The 27,088-nt window shown below is 47.7% G+C and overlaps 2 protein-coding genes across 14 annotated transcripts in view; one reads left to right on the top strand and one right to left on the bottom strand.

The window, feature by feature from the left end:
* Window positions 1-12,034, top strand: part of RALBP1 (ralA binding protein 1) — a 36,871-nt gene extending 24,837 nt beyond the window's left edge. For 5 of the 6 annotated variants that reach the window (XM_084778167.1, XM_084778166.1, XM_084778169.1 and 2 more), the window contains exons 4-10: window positions 1,028-1,377; window positions 2,955-3,116; window positions 4,492-4,623; window positions 6,052-6,159; window positions 7,718-7,839; window positions 8,463-8,586; window positions 10,270-12,034. In XM_084778167.1, coding sequence (XP_084634293.1) covers window positions 1,028-1,377; window positions 2,955-3,116; window positions 4,492-4,623; window positions 6,052-6,159; window positions 7,718-7,839; window positions 8,463-8,586; window positions 10,270-10,518 — 1,247 coding nt within the window. In that variant the 3' untranslated portion in view covers window positions 10,519-12,034. Of the gene's footprint in view, window positions 1-1,027; window positions 1,378-2,954; window positions 3,117-4,491; window positions 4,624-6,051; window positions 6,160-7,717; window positions 7,840-8,462; window positions 8,587-8,983; window positions 9,173-10,269 lie in introns of those variants that run through there. The other variant, XM_084778170.1, reaches the window with a different exon arrangement.
* Window positions 10,775-27,088, bottom strand: part of PPP4R1 (protein phosphatase 4 regulatory subunit 1) — a 60,947-nt gene continuing 44,633 nt past the window's right edge. For all 8 annotated transcript variants that reach the window (XM_084778149.1, XM_084778151.1, XM_084778147.1 and 5 more), the window contains 8 exons: window positions 26,441-26,536; window positions 24,249-24,434; window positions 23,483-23,644; window positions 22,556-22,656; window positions 21,229-21,349; window positions 21,009-21,143; window positions 20,242-20,383; window positions 10,775-18,240 (listed from right to left, as the gene is read on the bottom strand). In XM_084778149.1, coding sequence (XP_084634275.1) covers window positions 18,077-18,240; window positions 20,242-20,383; window positions 21,009-21,143; window positions 21,229-21,349; window positions 22,556-22,656; window positions 23,483-23,644; window positions 24,249-24,434; window positions 26,441-26,536 — 1,107 coding nt within the window. In that variant the 3' untranslated portion in view covers window positions 10,775-18,076. The remainder of the gene's footprint in view (window positions 18,241-20,241; window positions 20,384-21,008; window positions 21,144-21,228; window positions 21,350-22,555; window positions 22,657-23,482; window positions 23,645-24,248; window positions 24,435-26,440; window positions 26,537-27,088) is intronic.

Genomic DNA, 27,088 nt, shown 5'->3' with positions numbered 1-27,088 from the left:
CATTAGGTGACAGTTTACATTAGCCCTAGTCTTTGCTTGCTCTGTGTAGTTGCTTTACAATTATGTTTTAAAACACAGCTATTTTGATGACTGTCACTGAGTTATGTTGCTTACTATAGATGGGACTGAAGACATAAAATATGATATAATGTTAGAAAAATGCTCACTTTGTGTTTTTTTTTCCAGTACAATATAAAAGGCCAAATGCTTGTATTTTAGAAGCCTTGACTTTATTTAGAAGCCTTGACTTTATTTTCTGTTCTCGTTTGGTTCAGATTAAGAAAATACTTAAAGAATTCAAACTTTAAGCGAGGCAGTGGTTGCACACACCTTTAATCCTAGTACTTCAGAGGCAGAGGCAGGCCAACATCTGTGAGTTTGAGGCCAGCCTGGTCTACAAAACAAGTCCAGGACAGCCAAGGCTACACAGAGAAACCATGTCTTGGGAAGGAAAAAAAAATTCAACCTTTAAAATAGGAATTAGGTGGGTGCTATATAACAGAACAGTTTTCCAGTTTGTTATGCTAGGAAACTTTGACTTGCCTTCTAGAGTAGCTTATTTACAAAGAAGAGGCTGGGGAGTTAGGAACTTGGCTTTCTATGGACGGTGTATATGCTGCTATTATAGTTTAATTTCCCCCTGAATTTTTATTTAACTGCCACTATATTTAATTTTTTCCTGGATTGAACATTTTTCTTATACCACGGCTTCTGGGAATATTAAGTTTTCAATTCTGGTTTTATGGGCTTATGTTTGTAGAGAGTTCCGCAACCCATATGCAGGTACTGATTCCGTCCAGGAGGGTCCTTAGTTCTGAACAGCGTCTTACTGTGTAGCCCAGACTGGCCTTGACCTGGCAGCAGTCCTGTTGCCTCCACCTTCTAATGCTGAAGTTACAGGTGTATGCCACCATGCCTGGCTTCTAGAGGCCGTTACTGCCTTTTCCTGTGCCTGCGGCAGGCGTGTGCCATAGTAAAGAAGGTGTGTCTGATTTCTGGTCTTCTCTTCTAAATTTAATGTTCTAAGGAATCAAATCAAAGGTAGATGAGCTAAAAGCAGCCTATGACCGAGAGGAGTCTCCAAACTTGGAAGAATACGAGCCTAACACTGTAGCCAGCTTGCTGAAGCAGTATTTGCGAGACCTTCCAGAGAATTTGCTTACCAAAGAGCTGATGCCTCGATTTGAAGAGGCTTGTGGGAGGACCACGGAGATGGAGAAAGTGCAGGAATTCCAGCGCCTGCTCAAGGAACTGCCAGAATGTAACCACCTTCTGATCTCCTGGCTCATTGTGCACATGGACCATGTCATTGCAAAGGAGCTAGAAACAAAAATGAACATCCAAAACATCTCTATAGTGCTGAGCCCAACTGTCCAGGTATGGGTCCTGTCTGCGCACTGCACACTCCCTTTAGGTGTGACCGTCCAGGTACGGGTCCTGTCTGCGCACTGCACGCTCCCTTTAGGTGTGACTGTCCAGGTATGGGTCCTGTCTGCGCACTGCACACTCCCTTTAGGTGTGACCGTCCAGGTATGGGTCCTGTCTGTGCACTGCACACTCCCTTTAGGTGTGACCGTCCAGGTACGGGTCCTGTCTGTGCACTGCACACTCCCTTTAGGTGTGACCGTCCAGGTATGGGTCCTGTCTGCGCACTGCACACTCCCTTTAGGTGTGACCGTCCAGGTATGGGTCTTGTCTACACACTTGCTTTTGGTACTGGCACTGGGAAATTGGGAAAGAAGTCTGTTGCTAGTTGCATGTTAAACAGCGAATTAAAGAAGGTGAATAATGGATAAGCCTGGCAGTAGAGCTTTTCTTCCTGAATGTAGGCAGTGCCAGCGTGGTATGACGTGAGCATGTTTGTCCTTAACTAGCCTATCCACATGGCTCATGCACAGAGGGCTGTGATGTCTTGTGCTTGGCTGGTTTAAGTGAAGACTTCTGTAAGATGCAGCCAGAGAGAGATAGTATATTGTCTCTTAATATGAGAGGTCATTTGGGGAATAAAGTACTGTGTTGCTTGTCATTTTTGGTTTTTTGGTTTTTGTTCTTTTTTACACACATACATATCTGGCATCCATTGTGTGTATGTGTTCAAGTTCATATGTGGGATTGCATGTGTGTTGTTGCACATGCATGCTTCTGTGGTGGTCATAGGACAACTTTGTTATCTTTCCATCTTCTACCCCCCGACAGGGTTTCTCTGTGTAGCTTGGCTGTCCTGGACTGGCTTTGTAGACTAGGCTGGCCTCGAACTCAGAGATCCACCTGCCTCTGCCTCCTGAGTGCCACTCTAATGTTTAAATGAAGCCCTTTTTTTGGTTGGTATGTGAGGTTCTGACCAAATGTCATAGTTACTATTATAAAGAGATGTTTTGTTTCATTTTTTTTTTCTGAAGATACTTTTATTATATTTTGGAAGCACACTGTTTCTTAAATTTCTCTCAAATATCACAATCTTTTTTGTTAGCCTGAATTCATTGTTACTCAGCATTTCTGTAATGTGGGTGCTCATACAACAGAAGTTCCAGGGCAGTTGTGAGACAAAGTTGAAGCCAGCATTGTGCAATCCTGGCTTCCTAGTATGGGAGCGCCATGGGACACTGGCTGCCACCCTCCCGCTGTCTTCAGGAGAGTCACTGTGTGTGGGAAGATCTCAGAGTACATTAGAAATGACCACTAGGTATTTAAAATCAGTTCATGGGTGACAGGAGAGTGCGCATCGACGGCAGTGTGTTTCGTGCCCTTCACCAGCTTTTCCTTATGCGCTGAATAGAGGACTTAAATCAGGCTTCTGTACAGTCCTAGATAGACAGTAGGCGGGGCCTGCTTTGTCCCTCCTGTGGAGACTTTGTATTATGTGTCCAGGATGAAAGGATGCCCTGTGTGACTGATTCAGATGCAGTAAAAGGTCACTTTAACGGTTTATGCGACTCTAAATCTATTTTCTGCAGATCAGCAACCGTGTCCTGTATGTGCTTTTTACACATGTGCAAGAGTTCTTTGGCACTGTAGTCCTGAAGCAAGTGACAAGACCTCTTCGATGGTCCAACATGGCCACAATGCCTACACTGCCAGAGACCCAGGCAGGCATCAAGGAGGAGATCAGGAGACAGGTGTGTGCTGCCGCGCTTGCCCTGCCCAGGTCCCTGCTGCTCCCTCCTTGTCCCTCCCTGTCTACTTCTGTTCTGGCCACAAAGGGCTTGCTGAGCAGTGGTTCCTCTGCTTTCCCCACCTCCGTGCTGAGGTAGTGGCTCCACACTAAGTTCTGTGCAGTGCTGGGGACAGAGCCAGGGCCTTCCGTAAGCACTGCACCCCCGAGCTCTGCTTTTGCCCTGGAGCACACTCTTCATGCCGTGTTTCCAGCTGCCCTAGTTCATGCCCACAGAAGTAAACAGTCAAGATGGAAATAACATAGGATTGAAAAAATCTAAGAATTGGCTTTAAATTCCTGCTCTGTTTGTCTTGACATGACACTTTTAGGCAAACCGTTCAGTGTTCTCAGGGAGTTAATGTGGTAAATGGGAGGTGACACAGGGGCAGTGCATGGGGGACTCTGCCCATGGCCAGGGTCGCAGAGACCTCTGCTTCTCTAGACAAGGTGCTGTGTCCACCCTACTTCACAGCTAACATACTGGAAATTACGGATATTTAATAATTTACTCTGTGATGTAATCTCTACACCATGTAACCAAGATTTAGCTTAAGCCCTGGGCTTTTCCGCTGTGCTTGATATCCAAGAGACCCAGTAAATTGTGTGTTTGTATGTGTATGTATGAGTGTGTTTGTGTATGTATGAGTGTGTGTATGTGAGTGTGTTTGTATGAATGTGTGTGCATGTATGAGTGTGTGTATTTGTGTGAATGTGTGTGTTTGTATGTGTATGTATGAGTGTGTGTGTGTATGTGTGTGTGTGTGTGTGTGTGTGTGTGTGTGTGTGTGTGTGTGTGTGTTGGGGCAGGCAGAGACCGAGACTGACTGGTAAGAAATTCAAGATTAAGTAAAACCTTAACACTTGTTTGCATGAATGTTATCACATGCTTTTTTTTTAAAAAAAAAACAATTTTATTTATTTATTTATTATGTGTACAATGTTCTGTGTGCATGTGTGCCTGCAGGCCAGAAGAGGGCACCAGACCTCATTATAGATGGTTGTGAGGCACCATGTGGTTGCTGGGAATTGAACTCAAAACCTTTGGAAGAGCAGCCTGTGCTCTTAACCTCTGAGCCATCTCTCCAGCCCCACACAACTATTTTTCTTGTCTTTATCAGCTGCTGTGAGGAGGAAAGGGAGAGCAAAGACTGGATTAATTACTAAGAACTACCAGAACAAGGAGGGTCTAACTCCCAGGTGGCCAGCCGTGCCTCTGGGGGGAGAGTGCTTGTCCTTGCTGCTCTGCTGTGGAACAGCAGCTGGGCCTTCATCATGGAAACCACGCTGCTTCCAGATCCGGGCACTGAGCAGACTGCACATGTCCTTGTGTTTTCTAGGAGTTTCTTCTGAATTGCTTACATCGAGATCTGCAGGGCGGGATAAAGGACTTGTCTAAAGAAGAACGGCTCTGGGAAGTGCAGAGGATTCTGACCGCCCTCAAGAGGAAGCTGAGGGAAGCGAAGAGACAAGTGAGTCCCCCCTCAGCCCGGGTCTGCTTCCCGTTCCGCAGGGAGTGTGGACGAGCCTTCACTCACTGCTGTGTTACTTTAAAGGTGCCGCACACGTCTGTTGGCATTAAGTAATGTACTCACAGATGCTTCTTGTTCTGAGTTGGTCGCACTTTAGTCTGGCATAAATAGGTGACTTTGTTATTTTCCTGCCTGGAAAGAGCGTGCTGAGGATGTGAAGTGGGCTGGAGAGACTGCTGACAAGTGTGAGGTTCAGTGGGGTGCAGGAATGAAGGCACAGGAGGGGTTCTGCTGGTGCTGTGTGCAGCCTGTGCTGCCCTGGGCGTGCACAAGTCACACATGGCTTCTGTGCTCCTTAGTGTGCTAGAGTCTCCTGGAAGATCTTGCAGTCTGCGTGCAGAGGCAGCAACAAGACTTGAGTACAGCTAGTCTAGAGGACTATATGAGTTCCAGGGCTAGCGAGAGAACCGATTGAGAATGGCAGCCAACAAATGGCTTGCAGGAATCAGTTCTCCTTAGCACGTGGGCCCTGTGGAGGGACTGAATCGGGTTCTCAGGCTTCCTGACAGCAAGTGTACTACTGCTGAGCCAGCTTGCCGTCTCTACCCATGGTTGATAGTTTCATCTTATATGCATGCGTGTCTATGTGAGGGTGTCAGATCTTGGAGCTACAGACAGGTGTGAGCTGCCATGTGGTTGATAGGACTTGAACCTGGGTCCTCTGGAAGAGCAGCCAGTGTTCTCAACCGCAGAGCCATTTCTCCAACCCTAAGTGAAATTAGGAAACCTTTACTTTTTTTTTTTTTAACTTACATGTAATTTACAGTATATTTTATTTTACTTTTTTTCCCCCCCAAGACAGGATTTTTTTCTGTGTAGCCCTGGCTGTCCTGAAACTAGCTCTGTAGACCAGGCTGGCCTTGAACTCACAGAGATCCACCTGCCTGGTCCTACCCATTTTATATTCTAAGCCCAGTTAGCAAATGTCTATCCAATTTTAGACAGTTCACTGATTGTTGCTGGGGTTACTTTTGCTTTTTTCTTCCTTTTTTGTTTTTGTTTTTTTCGAGCCCTGGCTGTCCTGGACTCTCTTTGTAGACCGGTCTGGCCTTGAACTCACAGCTATCTACCTGCCTCTGCCTCCTGAGTGCTGGGATTACAGGTGTGCGTGTGCCATCATGCCCGGCTTGCTGGGTTTTCTTTGTGCTTTGTGGTCTGAACAACATTTGTTGTCATCTTTTTTTTTTTTTTTTTTTTTTTTTGGTTTTTCAAGACAGGATCTCTCTGTGTAGACTTACCTGTCCTGGACTCACTTTGTAGACCAGGCTGGCCTTGAACTCATAGTATTCCACCTGCCTCAGCCTCCCAGGTGCTGGGATTAGAGGAATGTGCCCCTACGCCCAGATCAGTGTTGGTTGTCTTTGACAGGAGTGTGAAACCAAGATTGCACAGGAGATAGCCAGTCTTTCAAAAGAGGATGTTTCCAAAGAAGAAATGAATGAAAATGAAGAAGTTATAAATATCCTTCTTGCCCAGGTAAGCTAAGCTCTTATTAATTTCCGAAGTCATTTATTGGTCAGTTTTCAGCTACACTATAAGACTTTTAACACCAACACTGTAATATGACTCCAAAGGACTTGGTCCTGCTCATGGCTCTGACCTTGCGCCGGCTTTGCTGAGGTGTTCAGTGTGGAGGAAGACCTCCCTTCCATCTCTGTTCTGGTCTCATTAAGTCTACACGTAAGTTTGTGTCATAGACATTTTTCCTGACTCAGGTGCTCCAGACCTTCGTAGCAACAAGAACAGAGACAGAAGCTCTGAGGAGAGACAAATTCCAGATTATTTTCTTCATCGTTTCCTGTCTGAGTTTTCTCAGAATATTAATATCATCCATAGGTCCCCTGAGGCAAAAGAAGAATGTCTGTGTGTGGAAACACTGAGGAGTGGCTCACTGCAGCTGGGCTGTGGTGCCTCCTCCTCGCCAGGAAGGAACTGTTCACGCTCGTGCCTCCGCTCCTCAGGCCTGCTCTCTAGGCCTGAGCCCCTAGATGGAGTGCGCACGTGGATTTTCTCCATCTGACTGCTTGACAGGCAGTTTCGGATGTGAACCCTGGCGAGCAGGGTTCTTACTTAACTTTTCTTTTCCTTTTTTTTTTTTCCCATTTTGGTTTTTTTCAAGACAGGATTTCTCTGTATAGCCTTGCTTTGTAGACCAGGCTGGCCTCGAACTCACGGCGATCCACCTGCCCCTGCCTCCCGAATGCTGGGATTAAAGACCTGTGCCACCACGCCTGGCTCACTTACTTTTCTCTGGAGGAAAGAGGGAAAGTCCTGTGACTGGTTCTTTCCTCTGCTCACCTTACATCTTACACTGGTACCAGCCACATAAGCATCTTTTGAGTCCTTTTCCTAGTGACACTATGAAAGTCCGAGTGACCCCGAATCCTGAGAGACAGGAAGCCAAAGCAGATGATTTTTTGTTGTTGTTTGTTTTGGTTTTTCCAGACAGGGTTTTTCTCTTTGTTAGCCTTGGCTGTCCTGGACTCGCTTTGTAGACCAGTCTGGCCTCAACCTGACAGTTATCCACCTGCCTCTGCCTCTGAGTGCTGGGATTAAAGGCGTGCGCCACCACGCCAAGTATATAGTGTTTTGCTTGCATGTACGCCTACATGCCAGAAGGCGGCATTAGATTACATTATAGATGGTTGTGAGCCATCATGTGGTTGCTGGGAATTGAACTCAGGACTTTTGGAAGAGCAAGCAGTGCTCTTAACCTCTGAGCCATCTCTCCAGCCCCAAAGCAGGTGATTTTTAAATTATGTTTATTTTGTGCACATATGTTGCACACACGTGTGTCAAGTAGCCTGCACACAGCAAGTTCTCATGTGCATTCTGTTGTTGAGAAGAATCTAGACATTCTCTCAAAATAACTTGTGCAACTTTCCTTGCTTCTGAGGAAGTGGCGCGGCTTTGTAGGAACTCAGTGTGTTCAGCACAGTAGGGCTGAACAGTCAGGGAGATGTGGGAGACCCTGGAAAGATGGTATTTCCTTTAGCAGGGCTCGGAAAGGCGCTTACTATGATCATTGTTTCAGGAGAACGAGATCCTCACCGAGCAGGAGGAGCTCCTGGCCATGGAGCAGTTTCTGCGTCGTCAGATTGCCTCGGAGAAAGAAGAGATCGACCGCCTCCGAGCTGAGATTGCGGAGATCCAGAGGTACAGGGGAGCTGCAGGGCTGCATGTTTCCAACCACACTGTTTAATATAAACAATTGTTTGGCTCACTGGTTGTCACCCTTCTTAACGCTGTGACCCTTTAATACAGTTCCTCATGTTGTGGTGACCCCAAATAACATCATTTTCTTTGCTATTTAATAACTTATTTTTGTGACTGTTATGCATCATAACGTAAATATCTGATATGCATGGGGTTGGAGGCGTGGCTTAGAGGTTAAGAGCACTGTCCGCTCTTCCAAAGTTCCTAAGTTCAATTCCCAGCAACCATGTGGGTCCTCACAACCATCTATAGTGAGATCTGGTACCCCCTCTGGCCTGCAGACAGAACACTGTATACTTAATTAAAAAAAAAAAAAAACAACTGATATGTAGACGGTCTGAGGCGACCCCCTGTGAAAAGGTTATTCAGCACCACTCCCAAGGAGTTTCAACCCACAGGTTGAGAACCATTGTTTCAGACATTCCAGTAAAAGAGCTGGGCTTCTGAAATCAGTCACTTGAGGCTTCATACCAGGTCATAAGACAGCACTGGATCAGGTCCCTTCACAAGCGGAGGTGAGAGTGCTTGCCTGCAAGCACAGTAAAGTTCTTGTGTCTTCGTAGTCGCCAGCAGCACGGCCGGAGTGAAACTGAGGAGTACTCCTCTGAGAGTGAGAGTGAGAGTGAGGACGAGGAGGAGCTGCAGATCATCCTGGAGGACTTACAGAGACAGAATGAAGAGCTAGAGGTGAGTGTGTGTGTGTGTGTGTGTGTGTGTGTGTGTGTGTGTGTGTGTGTCAGTGGCCAGAAGTCTGCAGTTTCTAAAATGTTCCTACTGGAGACTTGGAGAGAGGAGTCCAGCGACATTCTTGCCTGGCATGAGCTGTGTGTTCTAGGCTGTCTGAAGTGTGCAAACCTTAGTGTGCAAATGGGTCTCTGAAAGGTGGTAGGCGCTGGCCGCTAGCCTGAGCAGCCTTGTGAGTGGAGGAAGGGGGTCCCCCGAATCAAGTCATGCTAAAGTGAGGGACAGTGTCTTGTAGCCCTTGCCCCGCAAAGTAGTAGTTGGGACCGAAGCCCTGGGAAGTCGGGTAGGAGCTGCACTGTGAAAGGAACGCTGATCTAAGTGACTTTCTGTCTCATCCCAGATGAAACGTTGTCTTTTGTGGAAAGGACTCAGTGAAGAGAGGGACACTTTGCTTCATTCATGTCCATTGACCTGCCAGGTGAGGCACAGCGTGCCCACACAGGAGTCGAGAACTGCACAGGTGCCTCAGGCTGTAATCCCAGCACTCAGGAGGCAAAGGCAGATGGATTTCTGAGTTGGAGGCCAGCATGGTCTACATAGTTGAGACCTTGTTTAGAAAAACAAAAGAGTTGGGCAGTGGTGGCGCACGCCTTTAATCCCAGCACTCAGGAGGCAGAGGCAGGCGGATCGCTGTGAGTTCAAGGCCAGCCTGGTCTGCAAAGTGAGTCCAGACAGCCAGGGCTACACAGAGAAACCCTGTCTCGTAAAACAAGCAAGCAAGCAAGCAAACAAACAAAAGAACAACAAAAAGGCAGTTGTGAGATGTGGGTTGCTGGGGACTCTGTCGTTTAGAAGACCACATTGACACCTTAGTACAATGTCTTCACTTTCCGGAACAGGAAGACAAATTGCAGAATTAGTGTAGTGTTTTGCTCTGTAGATGGTGTAGGGTTGCTATTCACACAGCTTTCCTGCTTTAGGCCCAATCTGCCCTGTGTATCGCCATGTTCATTTATGGGAGGGAAGGGTCAGGACACACCCAGTGCCATTTCAAGGTGCATAAATTTGTGCTCACCCAGTTTGAACAAAGCTCTGGCCACATGGCATAGCCTGCTGCCTAGAGTGCTGGGAAGTACTGAGGAAGGAGAGGGAGTGCTCAGTGCCTGGGCAGTTGCTGTAGAGGTGGAGGCTCTAAGAGCTTGGGATCAGCTATTCTTGAATTGCCCAGACTGCGAGCGCAGCGTTTAGAAGTGATTGTGGTTTTATACATTTTGGATGTAGCCAATACAGACAGATTTTAATGTGGAAAAGAATCTCAGCTTTTGGCTCAACTCTAATTCCCTCTCCTAATTGCTGCTAAAATTATCTTTGTGGTGTTCAGAAACCAGAGAAGGAAGAAAGCCCATCTAAACATAAAATACTTACTAAAACAACTGTTTCTGCTGATACCTTGTTCTCTGCATGTGTTTACTCCCTTGTAACTCCAGGCAGTTTATGCTGGCACCCGTTCAGAGCTGTACGGATGTGCTCATTTGCATATTCATGTTCACGTCCTCTGTTGCACCAGCCAGGTTGGCTGAGGCAGAGCTAGCTCCTTCCTTAGGATGACTTGCAGCCTGTGCCGTGTTTCCATGTCCTCCCGCCCCTTGCTTTAAGTGATAACTGCCCTTTCTGTCATCCTTTAAGATAAAGAACAATCACCTGAACCAAGCGGTCCATGAGGAGCGGGAGGCCATCATTGAGCTCCGAGTGCAGCTCCGCCTGCTCCAGATGCAGCGAGCAAAGTCTGAGCAGCAGCTGCAGGATGGCGAGGAGCCTGAGCGGCGCGGGGGCCCAGGCCCTGTGACGCCCTGTGACGGTGTCCTCGCGGTCAGAGCAGCTAAGGAGCAGGCGAGGCCCTCGCCTAGCAAAGACCGGAAGGAAACACCCATCTGAACTCCGGTGGGCCCTGTGCATCTTACTGTAAGCAAGTCAGCTGCCTTTCCTGCTGTACATTCTGTAAAGGTTCTCAGCCACTCCCTGCTCACGTCTGACTTGTGTCAGGCTTAGGTCCCGGGCGGGTGAAGCAGTGGATACCTGAGCGCGCGGGGAACATGGGCATTTCCAGATAGTGTCAGCTTATTTGACAATTAATTTTCTTTGTTAAAAATAACTATTTTAACCCTTGAGTGGCTTCTTTTTAAACCAAAAATTGTCTTTTTTTTGCCTTTTTTTCCCCAATCACAGCAGAATCAGGATATTGTTTTTCTTATACAAGGGTGGGAACCAAACCAGGTCACTTCTGCGCCTGCCTTGTGGATGCTCTGGGTCTTGCCAGCCTGGCAGGGTCTCTGGCCACTCTTGCTTGTGCCTTCCACACCCTTTGGTGCAGATTGTTCAGTGGGGAGCTGCCTCATATTTTCTGACTGGCCAAAAAGGCTCTTGCTGGGTGTTCCCTTACCTGCCCTGTACCACTTTACTTTTCCAGCTCTGAGTTCAGTCCGTCAGTGTGAGTCATTAAGATTGCCTAGTGTGGCTGCAGACAGAGGTTACCCGTGCAGCCTGCCACTGCCTCAGCGGTGCAGGCTCACTCACTCACTGCCAGGGATCAGCAAAGGCCTTTTCTCTTAGGTGGTCAGAGGTGACCACCTTGATCCTGAGGCATTCACACAAGGATGCTTCTCACACCGGGACCTTTCACACACTGACCTTCAGGAAACCCACAGTGACCACAGTGCTAGCTTGGGCTAGGAAGCATGCACCTCTGCTGGGATAAGCCATGGAGATGCTCTCACACGGGAGTCCTAACTTCCCACATTATCTCAAGGAGCGTTGTAAGAACTCCCTCTGACAACATTGAGCAGTAAAGATGACAGCTGCAGCTGGTCCCACCGTTGCTTACTTCTAGGTCAGATGGCTGCTCCACCATGTCCGGAGGTCCTACTCTGGGTCCCACTGTCAGATGAGTGGCCCCCCCATAGGAGGTCCCCTTGGCTTTGAAGACCACCCCGACACAGAGAAACAACCCACACAGGGCTCTAGCCGCCTCCTAGTTAGTATTTATTTCAGCACCTGTTTTATGCGATATTTTCTTTTTAGCCTCTACCTATTGCACTGTTGTGACTTGTTGGCCATTATTTGATTTTTGTACGGAAAAAAAAGCTTTGTTATAGAAATCAGCATACTATTTTTTTAAATCTGGAGAGAAGATATTATGGTGACTGGAAATACGGTCAGGTGTCAAATATAAATGTATAATGTCTCACTGTGTCCTGTCAGACGTACTACATTCATTTTATATTTGCTGGCAATATTGAAGACTTCTTTTTGTTTGTGTAAACTCTAATTTCTATCAAGGTATCATGGGTTTTTAAAATTAGAATTTCATTACAAGTGTCTCAATGTTGGTTAACTGATTTTTGCCAGGACCATTATTGATCAAGGAAATAAATTCAACAGCCATTTGAAAAAAGCTTTTTCTTGTATACTTCTCTTGAAATTTTTGCATACCCAGCAGCTGACACTGAGCTGGTGGAGGTGCTTCAAGGCCAAGAGTGAGTGCGATGTCCCTCCCCGGTGCCCATGCAGACCGCTGCACCCCTGCTCCTGCCTCCCCTTCCTCTCACCTGTGCTTGTTGCTGACAGGAGCTGCCTGTCAGATGTGCAGCCCCTGAACTCTTGACAGTTTTCTGGTGCTATTGGGAAACCAAGCTTTGCCATCCAGGTGGAGTCCATCTTGGCCTGGTTGTTGGAGTTTCCAGGGTTTGCATTTTAAATGTGAGATGAGGGCTTAGGGAAGTTGGCATGTCAGGGATACACTGGTCTCCAACAAAAGCTTCCTCGTTTCACTTTTAGGAACTTAAAAAATTTCACAATGGAAATATCTAATATTTAAAGTATGACAAATATCTGGATTCTCTTTTTTTGTTTTTTGTAGACACGGTTTCTCTGTGTAGCCTTGGCTGTCCTGGACTCACTTTGTAGACCAGGCTGGCCTCGAACTCACCCGCCTGTCTCTGCTGGAATTACAGGTGTGGGCCCACTATGCCCAGCTGGATTTTCTATTTTGCTTAGTTAAACTTCATAAGTTTATGTAGGTGATAACAGAAGGACACAGACACCCTGATGTGACACCCAATGTCAGGCACCTGGGGATAGAGGAGTGAGGCTGAGGATCCGTTCTCAAGCAGGGACCCATGGCTTCCGGTGCTCAGCACCTCACTGCAGGTATTTCTGTGCTGAACGACATTCTTGTGGGCTGGAGCAAAAGAGCTCATACACGCATGGAAACTTAGTTCCGTCCTGGGGACCCACACAAAAACCTGGTGTGGGTTGGGGGAAGATAGCTTAGTCTCAGGTGTTTGCCAAGCAAGCATGAACACCTGAGCGTCGATCCCTCCTGTCCATGTAGTAAGCAAGCAGCTGTGTGTGTGTGGCTGTAATGCAATTCTATGCTGCAGAGGTGGGAAGATGAGTCAGAAAACTAGGTGGATAGTGAGAGGACACCAGCATCAGCCTCTTGCCTGCACATGCCATGCACACACCCGCACAGCCCTCGTGATGCATGCTTGTGATCCCAGCACTGGGCATCGGTGTGCTCACTCTCCTTGCTGCTGTTGGGGACTGTGGCTGGAGACCTCCAGGCAAGGTGGTGCTGAGTCTCCCATCTTTAAGCAGAGAAAGTAGGATCCTTTCTTTGGAAGGCATCTTTGGTTCTCTGGAAAAGGCCCCCCAAAATGTTTTGATTTCAGAGGTTTAAAACAGGATTTACATCAGTGTTCTATGCTGACTTGACACAGCTTACAGCAGGAACTGTCACAAGTCCTGTGAAGGACGGGGGCAGCATGACCCCTCTTGCACTGGCTGTCACCTGGGCATCTCCCTAGAAGGAGGGGTACGGGAGCAGGCTGTGGTGGCACCCCTGGGCTTCATTCTGTTCACTCAGGTTGGCCTTGCTGTAGGGTTGTCTTGTAAAACAGCACATCTGTATCTTTAAAGCTCAAGACATTTAATGACTTCAGGATGTATCCATGTGACTCTAGTAAGTACCCTTTTTTTGTTTGTTTGTTGTTGTTGTTTGAGACAGGGTTTCTCTGGGTAGCCTTGGCTGTCCTGGACTTGCTTTTTAGACCAGGCTGGTCTTGAATTCACAGAGATCCGTCTGCCTTTACCTCCCCAGTGCTGGGATTATAGGCATGCGCCACTGAGCCAGCCAAGTATCCTGTTTTTTGATTGCTACCTCTGGCCACCCTGCTGTGTAAATGGCTGTCTCCACCGCAGAGGTTACTGGGCCTAAGTGCCCTGTAGCTGGCTGTTACCATAGAGTACCCAAAGCTCTGCCTGTGATGCTATTTGCTGGGCTGGTGCTAACAGTCTGACTGCTGGGTTGATTGATGCTGTGGTGTACATACTTGTTACTGTTCATGAACAGTTCGCTGCGGGAATACATTATCCCTTTGCTTGTTTTTACATCAGGAAAATTGCTTCAGGTGCTAACTGATGTGCTGTGGCCTTGATCTGGGAGCCCTGCCTTTGTAAGTTTTGAATGTTGGAGTCTGTTTTCTTGCTTAGCAGACTCTGCAGGCCATTCTGGCATCTCAGGGCTGTTCCCTGAACATTCTCACCATGTCAGCGGCCCAGGAGCTGACATTAAAAGGTGACACGGTGTGCTGGTTATTTGTCAAAGTTGTGGGGTGTCACCCTGGGCAGGGGGTCCTGACTGTACAAGGTCAGTTGAGTAAGCCTTGGGAAGCAAGCTAGCAAGCAGTGTCCCTCCGGGGTTCCCTCAGCGGTGGGCTGTGATAGATAATAAAAGCCAAATAGCTGCCTCTTCCCCGTGCTGTAGCCCCCCCCTCCCCCAGGGTTTCCCTGTGTAATAGCCCTGGCTATCCTGGAACTGTCTTTTGGGTTTTTGTTTGTTTGTTGTTGTTTTTTTTTGGTTTTTCGAGACAGGGTTTCTCTGTGTATCCTTGGCTGTCCTAGACTCACTTTGTAGACCAGGCTGGCCTCGAACTCACAGCGATCCACCTGCCTCTGCCTCCCGAGTGCTGGGATTAAAGGCGTGCGCCACCACACCCAGCCCTGGAACTGTCTTTAATCCCGAGGCTGGGATTAAAGGTGTGTGCCCTGGACACAATACTAGATACATGGAGAAAGAGGGAGAGTCAGCAAGGAACTGGCCTCCATCAGACTGGACTGTGGGCAGGGCTGACAGCACCTTTTTTTCCTTTTTGTTTTTGATTGGTTCACGTGAGAATGCCCAGCCCACTGTGCACAGTGCCACCCTGGGTAAGGTGGTCCTGAGGGGTATAGAAGTAACCAGCCAGTAAGCAGTGTCCCTCCAGCCTCTGCTTCAGGTCCGGCTCCAGGCTTCCCTTACTGTAACCTGCCAGCTGAAACCAATCCTTTCCTTCCAAGGTTGTTTTTGATCACAGTGTTTTTCACAGTGAAAAGTGGAGGAGGAAGGAAGTGTTCTGGAGTGACAGACAAGACTATGCTGTTTTGGGGAGGGTGACAGACATGTTAGGAACTTTGATCTGGAAAAGCTGTTGAGGCTCAGAGCTTAGTGAGCTCTTCTGTGGGAACTTGAAAAATACTGAAAGAAATGCAGATGGTGGAGGCCTGACTTGTGAAGTCTGAGGCTCCCTCAAGATTACTGGGGTGTGTGTGTGTGTGTGTGTGTGTGTGTGTGTGTGTGTGTGTGACGTTTTTAACAAAGAGAAATCTGTGTTTTGGTCAGCTAAGGCTGGAAAATGAGCTGTAGTTAACAAGAGACCAGTACTACTGAGTGAAACTTTTGCTTTACCGGGGACAAATGAAGCTGGTCAATTTGGGCTGAAAACCAAGTGTTTCATGAGTGGCATCACTGTGGAAGTGCCTTGGGAAGCACTGCTCGGTGTCAGCATGCATGTGTGGTCCAGGGTGGGCTAAGCTGCATCTCAACTTTGGCTAAGCTGCATCTCAACTTTGGTGGCTCTTTATGGGGCTCTGCTTTGGAAAGGTGTGAGGGTGAGCCACAGAGCAGCTGAGGCCTGGAACTGTGTGGCTGGGTTGAAGTTCCTGCAGAGGCCAAGATGCCATTAATGAAGGTGTCAGTCTCAGTTTGTGGAGGCTCCGAGATCGAAGGCATTGCTATGGAGAGAAGCTAAGGCTTAGATCACAGTGTGGTCAGGGGCCTGAGGAGAACCCAGGAGAGCCCATTGGTACTTTACTTGCAGCAGTACTAGAGATGCCAGGCCTACTGGATGGGTGCCATCTGAGGACCAGAGCAGGCTTGCTTGAGCCAAGCTCTGTGTGCTCAAGAAGGCAGAGCTTGGGAGAGGGCACTGCAAGCCCACGGGGCCCTGAAGATTTGGAGTTGAAGATCTCAGACACTGAGCTATTTATGCATATAATCAAGACTCAAGAGACCTTGTTGAAAGGACTTTTAAGGACTTTTAAGTTATATTTTATGTTGTATTGACATGAGATATTGGGGTTATGGCTGAATAGTGACATCTATGTTGACAAAGGGCTAATTGTGCTGGTTAGCTTTTGTCAATGTGACACAAATTGTTGTCACCTGGGAAGAGGGGGACCTCAAGTAATTGATGTAGGGCATTTTCCTGGTTGACTAGTGTGAGAAGGCCCAGTCCAGTGTGGGTGATGCTCCTCCTAGGCCAGTGATCCTGGGCTGTATGAGACAGCAAGTCAGGGCGCAGTGTTCTCCACTGTCCCTGCCTGGCTGGCTGTGATTAGAAAGTGTGAGCCAAATGTTTCTTCCTTCCTAAGTTGTTTTTGGTCACAGTGCTTATCCATGGCAGTGGAGAGCCTTTTTATTTTAAATCTACCAGATACTAAAACCAGGAAGGCTTTGCATGCTCTGTATTGAACAGCTCAGTGACTACTGAGCTCTAAACAGTGGGGCCTAGAAGGATGCCTCAAGCAGCAGGAAGCTGCGCATTTAAACATGCCACTGTTTTAAAGATCGCAGCTGTTAACATGGCGCACATCAACTTCTGAAGGGCTGCCCTCTTCCCCTTAACAGAACCCCTGCCTTCAGAAGCCTTTTGAGGCCCAACACCAGGCTGCACACCACTGCCTGGGGCCACCCTGGCCCACCCACTCCCTAGGCAGTTAGTGTGGATTTTTCATCCATTTCAGTGCTTTTCCACCCTTTTACTGCATAGGCTTGTCTGTGGATTTTTACATGGGAAGCAACCTATGTCTTCCCACGCGAAATTATTGGAAAACTTTAATTCTGACTTATTCTGGACTTCCCAGTAGTGAGTAACCCAGTCCTCACGAAGCGCTCAGGGATGTGAGACGGCTTCACACTCAGGAGCAGCTGGAACCCGCACCCAGTGCCTCCCAGGCCCTCGTGCAGCTGCACAAGCCTGGGGGAAACAGCGCTTTACTAGTTCTGGCTTAACAGATGAAGAAATCAAGTCTCGCAGGTGCTTTTCTGTATTTCAGGATAAGGTTGCTGTTGATGGCATCCCTAGTCTTCAGGCTGCTGCTGTCTGCAGCTGTCTGGTAGGCCTACCAGTGAACACTGGCAGATTCCAAAGAGACTACTGAGCTAGTTAAAGACAAATATTTTAATCTTTCCCCCATCTTACGCTAAATAATACAGGTCCCATATTGCATTTATTTGTAGAGATTTAGAAAACAAAGTGGGTGGTATCTCTCTTTATAGATCCTATTAATAACTTTTATTTGGAACTTGTACCACAACAGTTCTAACAGCATGATTAAGGCTACAAGCCCCAGAGTGGTCACAGGTGTGTGCAGCATGGGACGAGAGCGTTGCACCTCAGAGCTGACCATGATCAAGTTCAAAACACCTGACACAATGTTCGTGCTAAGAATTTTCCTTCAGGTCATGACCAGCATGAAAAAAAAAAAATAAGAGAGATTCTGCAAACGTTCTGTAAATGTGTACAGCAATGTGCTGCATTAAAAGTCAAAACCAGATTCTATTTAGTGTTAACATCAAGCCCTTAGGAGAAGAAGAAGAAAAAAAAATCTCCTTTGTCATTTATATATGCCAAGAACTATTCACACTTAGGGCTGGGCTGGGCAGGGCAGCCGAGGAGCTGAACAGGCTCCGCACCTGGAAGAAATGTTTAGGCTAATACTGAAGGCCTTTCCAGTCCGGTGCACATCCGCCTTCTGGCCATAAGAATGTCATTTATCAGCCGTTAAATAAAACCAGGAGAAAGCAATGCAGGTCTCTGGGAACCTCATCCTTCCCGAAGGGAAAATGCTCTGCCAATTCAAGTCAGGAAGATGAAGTAACGAGTTAAGGCTTTGGTGACAATTATAATCCTCTGAGAATTTACTTTCCCTTAAGTCAAGATAAGATAATAGCGTTTACTGTACTTTCTCTTGACTCTTAAAAACCACTGTTATTGGGAGTAGGCAACTTGCACCTGCACGTGAGTTGGCGAGGACGGCCCCACCGCCGTCCCAGCTGGTGCAGGCCGTGGAGCCTCGGCTCCCGGGGAAGCTGGAGGGACACCCTGGTCAGGGCTCAGTAGGTTGACGAAGCTGTGCTCATTGCATCTTCAGAGATTTTGGTACTGGAAGGGTGGGTGCTCGCGAAGTACTTGACATCACTGTCTCGGTCCATCTGAAGGGCCATGATGGTCTGCTCCACGGCCTCCTGGTGACAGCTGGCAGACGCTAAGAAGTACTCTGGAAACGTGCGGGACACAAGGTCAGTAAAGCACAGGTGTCAGAAGCTCGCTGTGTACTGCACAGTGCTCCCGGGCGCAGACACAGCACGCTCACGCAAACAGACTATAAACTAATCTGTTGCAGAAAAAAAGCACTAGCATCAAGAGGGATTGTAAGGTTTATTGTTTTTATGATAGATAAATCTCTTGCTCATGTTTACTAAAGTCATAATTCAACATTTTTAGCTCTTAGCCCAGACAGGAAAGCCACTATTAAATACCAATCATACACAGACTCTAAGGAATAAAAGCCCATTTTACTGTTCTTTTAAAAATGTATATGGGTGGTGGTGGGGCACACCTTTAATTCCAGCACTTGGGAGGCAGAAGCAAGCAGATCTATGTGAGTTTAAGACCAGCCTGGTCTACAGAGCAAGTTCCAGGACAGCTAAGCCTGTCTTGGGGGAAAAAAAAATCCAATAAATAATAAAAATTTATACGAGTATCAAAGTAAAAATGCAGTATTGATTTATTCTTATTGAGGCAAGTTTCTTCCCATACTTCATTCATGAATTGATATATTCAATTTTATCTGGTATTTGGAAGAGGTAGTCATAGTACTAAAGGAGTAAAAATACTCTGGGGTGCCGGGCTTCTAATGAATAAAGAGAAAAGACCCTCAGCCATAATGCCTGTGGGTCAAGTGCCAAGCTGCAGGCAATGTCTTTACAGGGGGCGTGCAAACTTTGGCATGCATATACAGAGGTTGGGAGTTTGTACTCTCTCTCAGGTCTTCAGATTTGGTGTCAAGTCCCTTAACCTGAGAAACTAGCTTGGCTGCCTCCCATTCTTCAAATTATTGAACATTTTGTATATGTGTGTATGCCAGGAACTGGCACTGTTTCCCACCTTTTGAGACAGGGTTCTCTTGTAGTCCTGGCTGTCCTGGACTCGCTCTGTAGACCAGGTTGGCCTTGAACTGAAGATTTGCTGCCTTTGCCTCCAACTGTGCTGGGATTAAAGGCGTGCGCCACCACACCCGGCTCCCACTCCTCACTTTTTGAGACTGCTTTCTCACTGAACGTTAAGCTTGTCAACCTGGCTAGCCTTGATGGCCACTACGTTCCAGATCTGCCTGTCTCTGCCTCCCAGCATACACCCCTCCATTACACAGGCTCTTGAGATCCAATGCAAATAGATCCTTGTGCCTGCAGAGCCGACACTTTACAGACTAAGACTATGTTTTTTGTTTTGTTTGTTTTTCGAGACAGGGTTTCTCTGTAGCCTTGGCTGTTCTGGACTCACTTTGTAGACCAGGCTGTCCTGGAGCTCACAGCAATCCACCTGCCTCTGCCTCCTGAGTGCTGAGATCATTACTATGCTGCTTTGTTTTGTTTTTTGAGACAGGGTTTCTCCGTGTAGCCTTGGGTGTCCTAGACTCACTTTGTATAGACCAGGCTGGCCTCGCACTCACAGAGATCCACCTGCCTCTGCCTCCCGAATGCTGGGATTAAAGGTGTGCACCACCATGCCTGGCCATTACTATTTTTTTAAGGCTATTAAGTTTCAAGATATAAAAATACTTATGTCCAGAATAAAAGAAAAACCACCATAAACATTGTTTGTGTTGTTTTTTCCTTTCTTTTTTTAAAAAAAAGATGTATTTACTTATCATATATACACAATGTTTTGCCTGCATGTGCACCAGAAGAGGGCACCAGATCTCATTGTAGATGGTAGTGAGCCATCATGTGGTTGCTGGGAATTGACTCAGGACCTCTGGAAGAGCAGGCAGCGTTCTTAACTTCTGAGCCATCTCTCCAGCCCGTATTGTTTGTTTTCTCAAGACAGGGTTTCTCTGTGTAGCCCTGGCTGTCCTGGAATTCACTCTGTAGACCAGGCTGGCCTTGATGTGCCTGCCTCTGCCTCCTGAATGCTGGGATTAGTGTGTATGTGCCACCCTCTCCTGGCCACTACGAACCTCCTTCCTGCCCAACTGCTCTCATGAACTGCCACCCACCTTTCTCTAGCAGAGTCTGTCGCAGCGTTTTTGCAAGCAGCACTCTAACATTCGGAACTCTGTCGTTTGCCAAGGTCAGCAGATGTGGCATCAGGTGCACAGCAAACTGGTCCATGGGGAGGCAGTCATCTTCAATGACAGTCTGGTGGGAAAGAGCCAAACCATCACTCGGCGGGCAGGACTGAAGTACTGTGGAATTTAGTATCTACGCTGCAACTCCAGGTGCATGGGACTCAAAACCAGAGCCAGGCAATACATAGTGTACATGCTATGTAACATCCTGTGTTCCAGTCGGGGCCAATAGGTTTCATATCCACTAGAAATGCTACCCTGCCCTTGGTGGTGGCAAAAGCAGACGGAACCTTTCATCTTTGAGTTGAGAGTTTATCACCACATAAATCACCCGTTAGGCCCTTCGGGCCAGCTGGGCTGCCCTGGGCTCAGGTCCTCTTCGCCTGCTTCTCAAGTGCTGAGCTTATAGGTTGGTTAAGATATCGGCTTTAAACTTCTCTGCAGAACCCAGAGCAGCAAGCACATACTTTTATTTCCAACCTGCGTTCTAGTGGGCACTGTGTGTATGTGGGTGTGTGCATGGCACTAGGGCATGCCAACTTGAGGTGTACTAGCACAAGGAGCCAGACGCCTAACTTTGAGAAGCACACACCGCACAGGAGACGGCCAGAGAGTCATTTCAGTTCCTTACAATGAAGGAAGAAGCCTGGGACTGGGAGACGCTTGCTGAGTAGGTACGTCCAGGCCTTTCCTACCTGGCAGACAAAGACAAAGGCTTGCCGACCAGACCATTTCGGACACCTGCCAAAATTCTCTACCAGCTCGTTGATGAGGTCGACTCCAAATGTTGGCGGTGTTGCTGTGTGGAGTTTTTTCACCATTTCACTGACCTAGGGAAGGAAGCAGACAGTGACCTGTCTTCTGTCCTCTGATTGGACAAAGCACTGATGGAAAGGCCAACAAGCTCAAACATACCAACTTGTAGGAAATCCAGCGGACAGAAGAAACTTTGTCCGCACACAGGTTCAGAGCAATGGGGCGTAAGTAATCGTAAACATCTCTGGGACTATATAATTCTAGAAGTAAAATCAGCTGTCTACAAAGAGAAATGACAATAAAATTCAACCAAGGTTAATCATGTAATACTTCATAATACTGGACACCAAGTTCTTATGACCAAACAGGCTACAGCCCAGAGTAGCCTCTAGGCTGGAATACATGGAATGGGACTTCAACAGCAGTGAGTTCAAGGCCTGCAACCTGCCTGTGGACAGTGTGTGGGCACGGGTGCTTCACATGGTAACTTGTGTCCAGTGTGGCCATTCCACTGCTGATACCAGACAAGGCTCAGTGGCACGGTGTTTGTACATGTGTGCGCGCGCACACTGAGTGGCAGGTCCAGGCATCAGCACTTCAGCCACTGGCAGCTTATGCCAAATAAGTTCTCATACATATTACCCAGCACCGTGTTCTGGTAAAGTAACAACAAAATGAACTAAAAGCATTCAGGAATGGAGACAGCCGAGTGCTTTCTTGACTGTTCACTGGAACACCCTGCAAGGACTCCCTACTGCATTGGCTTAGAAGGCGCTGAGACTCCCCAGAGGCAAAAGTGAGCACCCTGACCATGCCCTTGCTGGTCCAGGACTCAGCAGTCCTTCGGGACGTTTGGTATGGGCAATAGATCAGTCTTCTGCTGACATTATTTAGTGCCCATAGAAGCAAGCTCCTGGGGACACCACACCTGAAGGTGATGTAAGAAGTTATTTGCCAAAATGTGGGAAGGCCCAGTTGAGCAACCAGACAGCTCTCAACACTAACTCCAGTTGCAGAGGCTCTGACCCCCTTTCTGTAGGCACCAGGCACACATGTACCAGGTAACACATGAAGACGAGAGAAGCACATACAAGTTAGAATGGATACTGAGGGCTTTTGATGGCAAACAAAGACGCCCTACTGCTAAGGAGAGCAGGGAGGCTGCGCCTGCAGAAGACTCACCAAGGCACAGACCAAGGCTGGGCAGAGCCAGAGGGGGCCACTCCCCAGTCAATATCAGAGGGTGGGATCATAACACTAGAAAAAAGCCAACGGGCACCCCAGCATCTCCCCACCCTCCAGCAAAGGCAACGCCACCGTAAGGGACGAGCCACATTGCATTAGAGAGCTGTGGACTTAGTAATACCCCTGGTCTGTGGAAGCCAGGGCAGCAAAGCAGGTATGACAAGAAAGGACAAAGGCACAGGAGGAAACACAAGAAGGTACAGATGGGCTGTAGACAGTGCCAGGAAGCTGTCAGACTTACTCTGCCAGTTCAGCTCGAAAGCGCCAATTTCTACTGTTATCTGTCACCAAGAACTCCTGGAGTTGATAAAGGTACTCTCGTCTTTTATCAGTGGGAAGGAGCTGAAGTAACAAAATGAAAGGTTTTTATTTAACTAGGACAAGGCACAGACGCTTTTCTTTCATTCAACTGAAAAATACAGTAATTATCCTAAAGAAATGTGTCGGCTATATTTTACTCTGTGTGTGTGTGTGTGTACACATGCACACTGCCAGTTGTCCTGATACTCTAGTTTGTCTCCTGAGATGGGGTCTTTCACTGAACCTGCCATTTTGGCTAGCTGGCCAGTTCCCTCCCACACTCGTCCCATCTCTGTAAGCCATCACTGCAGTGACAGCACTTGCAACAGCCATCACCGCAGCCCCTTCCCTTGTTTTAAAAAGGTACTGAGAGCTAGAGAGCCTGCTGAGCGGCTAAGAGCCCGTGGCTCTTGCTGAGGGCCTAGGCTGTTTCCAACACTTACAGGGTGGAAACTCCCATTCCAGGAGATCCAACCCCCGCTTCTGACCATCACAGGCTCTGCACATGTGTGGTGTACAGACATACACTTAGACACAGACACACAGACACAGAAGACTCCTGTGTGGCTGTAAGAAATCACAGGCTGGGGATAAGAAATCGACAGAAATAAAGTGTCGTCTCCCCGGTTTCTTACAAACTACCATGGGGAATGGCTGATTCTTGAAGTCAAGCAGACATATCCCCTCGTGTCCCCTCCCACGAACTGATCAAACTTAATACCACATGGAAGGTGTGACATGTCACTTCTAAGGGCAACACACTGGAAAAGCATGTCATATCACAACTAACAAAGTTATGGCAATATTTATCAAGAAACAGATTGCTAGCACAAAAAGCATGGTTTTATGCAAAGGACTTAGAAGTTACCTTCAGAAAGTCATGCAAGTGTTTAAGGACACCTATCCTAACTTCATCGAGGTCTTTTAAAAATCCATTAAAAATTGGAACCAGGTCTGCAGCTGTCAACTGATCTCCAAGAATAACCGCAAGCTCGTGGATGGAGAATGCTAGAGTTCTTCGAACTTTCCACTGCAGGAACAGAAACGGTTAGAAATCTAGAACGCAAAGTACTTTGTACTTTGAACATCATTATTCTGAAAAGGCTAGATCAGGGCCAGTGAGGTGGCTCAGCAGGTAGATGCACATGTGCATAGGCAGGAAAAGCTATATTCGAGCCATGCATCTCCACAGTGGCAGGAGTGGCCTGAATCCAGAGTGTTCCCTCCCTCCCTCCCTCCCTCTCACACAGAAAGCTGCGCACCCCTCCATCTAGCTCATCATGTGAGAGCGACAGCGGCAGAGATGTCTGTCCTGTGGAGCATGGGGACAGAAAGAGAAGGCCTACGAGCACCCTAGGATGCCAGGACACTGAAAACTGCAAATAGTAGAGCTCCTGTGATGGAAACTGGGCCCGTGGTTCCCTGCCCAGAGCCAGCAGCACTTAGCCATCTGTGGAGACTAATCCCAACAACTTCTTCCTAAGTAACAATCTCACTGAAAGCTCTGTCCCTGGCTTTTTGGCTTTGGTTTCTTTCTTGTTGTGGTTCTCTGCGACACCAAGCACTTGCCAGGACACAGAATTCTTCAGACTGTGGAAGCCGAGCACTGCGCCACATTGTGGACTCCCACTCACCTGCATGTCTGATGCCAAGGTCTCGTAAGTCTCTCTCAAGCAGTGCCAGTTCTGCCTGCCGAGAGTCAGGGCCACGCCCGGCAGACTGTATGCACAGTGCTTAGCGATCTCTGTGTCAACTGTCTGTGCTCGGGACGGATCCGTCATTGACAAGTACTGATCTAATAACGCTTGTGGCACAACATCCTGAGCAGGAAAGAGAAATTACAGCACATTTTGAACATTTAGATAAACTTTTGTCAGGTTAGACATAAATGTGACAAATTAATTTTACAATGTATCAGTACTAATGTCAAAACTTGAAATCTAGTGACTGAGATTAAGGAACATGGTAGGTGGCGCTGCGCAGCCAGCTGAGTTGGTGAAGTGTTTGCCAGGCAAGCATGAAGACCTGAGTTCAGACCCCAGCACCCATGCTAACAGTCAGGTGTGCTGCTGTGCGAGGGGCTGGAAGGGCTCTTGGAGCATGCTGGGTAACAAGTTAAACAGGATTGGTGCACTCCAGGCTCAGCCAAAGATTTGTTTCAAAAACATAGCCAGCAGTGCCGGGCGTGGTGGCGCATGCCTTTCATCCCAGTGCTCGGAAGGCAGAGGCAGGAGGATCACTGTGAGTCCAGGACATCCCAGGCTACACAGAGAAACCTGTCTCACCACCCCACCCCAACTATATATAGCCAGTGGACAGCTCATTCTCCAAGGTTTGGGGGCAGTGGGGCCTGCCTGACAGGAAGTCTGTTGCCAGAGATTTGATCACTTCCCTTTGGTGGGGGGGCCCCGTGGGCACACAGAGGAAGGGGATGCAGGCTCTCCTGATGAGAGCTGCTAGGCTGTGCTCAAGTGGTGGTGGTGGTGGTGGTATCCAGGGGAGGGAACAGGACAATCGGGGTAAGATGAGTGAGGTAAGGGGTGACTGAGGAGGACATCCAAAGTCAACTTTTGGTCTTCACACACATGTGCACACACTTGTACACAAACGCCACACATATGTGTAAAATGTGCCCCCCCAAATAGCATGTATTAAATAAATGTATATGTTTGCATACATGCACACATAGAAATATATAAAAGCAACTTAAAATAGGTTAAAGGCCAGAAGTAATTGCTAAATTGAAAAAATACACAGGAGGCTGTGGCAGTCTCCTCTTGAGCTCCCCGCACGGCCACGAGTGCCAGCGCGACTCCTAGAAGCCTGTGGCAGCAGTGCCTGTCTCCCAGCACGCTGGAAGCTGCGGCAGGAGATCAGTTCTGAAGCCAGCTTGGGCTACGTGCTGTACCAGAACTATGTCCAAATAGAGAGGGAGAAGAAAAAAGTTAAAGCCACATTCCTTCTATGGAAATTTTTAAAAATCAGAGTGCACACATCCGTTTGCATACGTCTTGCTAACGCATGCGCAGTATGCTTTTGGAAGAGGAGTTTTAAATGACCAGCTGCTTCTGTGGCAGGAAAATGGGCGAGTGGAAAGCTAGCTGCCTTTCCTTTCCAGCTATGCTGCATGCAGACAGGAGACCTGATGAAAGATGAGATGGCCTGTGTGCACTGACTCTAAAATATTTTACAACGTAAGTGAGGAAAGTGTCTTTCAGAACTATACAGTGATGCTATTTAAGTAAGAAAGCACAGTTCCGAGCATGGACTGTCTGACCTAGGAGTATACTTCTAAGAACGGCCCAGAGGCAGACAAGGTGCAGAAGTCTGTGGCCTACAGTGACCCAAAGGCACCTGTGGAGTCTGGGTGTAGCTCAGGGGGGAGATCACCAAGGTTCACTTCTACAAACAAACAAAACCAAGGACGAGCCATGTCCTGTATTTAAGCATGTCACCAGGTATGGTGGTGCACACCTGTTAAAGAGGACGGCTGTGACTCATGACAAGTCTGAGTGTGAGGCCCTGACTAAAGAACAAAACAAAGCAAGGCAAACAGTCTCTAAAGCTGGAGTCAAGTTAGCATCAATAGGCACAAGGAAACAAGGATGAAAAAGCGCGCACTTGCTCACACACCCACAGGAACACCAGGCCTTAGCAGAATACGTGCCCTATGCTAGTTTGGCCACTCTCTAAGTTTTCTTTTCACACATGTAATGAACTACCTTCATTTTTCAAACACACATTACAAAGAAAGATCAATTAGGTCACAGGCAGGCCTCGGAGGGGGCATGAAGAACTCAGACAAGTCGTATGCCTGGCCACTCACTTGTACTTTGGGTCTCCTCTCCTCATCGGGGCTGAAGCCACCACTGGCAGTCACATCCGCACCTCCATGGACGTAGTGGGGAGTGGCGTCCATATTCTGTCAGGAGAAAAATGTACTTCAAGAACTGCCCTGCCCGGAAGCTTTCTTCTGTTATCAACCTCTCTCACTGGGTTACTTACCATTCGCGACTGTCAAAAGGTTCAGATAGAGAAACTTTAGGACTTTAAATGTTTATAAACATGCTTAAGGCCTCATGCTTAAGGTCTGCCCTCTGCTTTGAACCAGGTTTGTGGAATAGTGGTTTATGGGACTGGAGGGATGGGCTCAGCTGTTAAGAGCACTTGTCCTTGTACAGGAGTCTGGGTTTAATTCTGGCACCACGTGCTGACTCAGCCCTCTAGACTACAGCTTTAGTAGAGCTGACGCCCTCTTCTGCCCTCTGTGGGTACTGCATGCACATGGTCCACAGATAGACAAGCAACACATTAAAACATACAACACATTAAAAACATCTAAAAAGGTAAATTAAAAAAGAAAATTAGCTCATTTATAAAATACAGGCAGGATTCTTCCAGTTAACTCTCCTAGAGGCCAATGGGTGTCATGTATGTTTCTATTAGCCCTACTCATGGTTTTTAATAACTGATT

This window comes from Acomys minous, assembly GCF_964271855.1.
Source record: "Acomys minous genome assembly, chromosome: 4".
In the NCBI taxonomy this organism is placed as follows: Eukaryota; Metazoa; Chordata; class Mammalia; order Rodentia; family Muridae; genus Acomys; species Acomys minous.
Note: the sequence above shows the minus strand (reverse complement) of the source record. Positions and strands in the feature narration are given on the sequence as shown.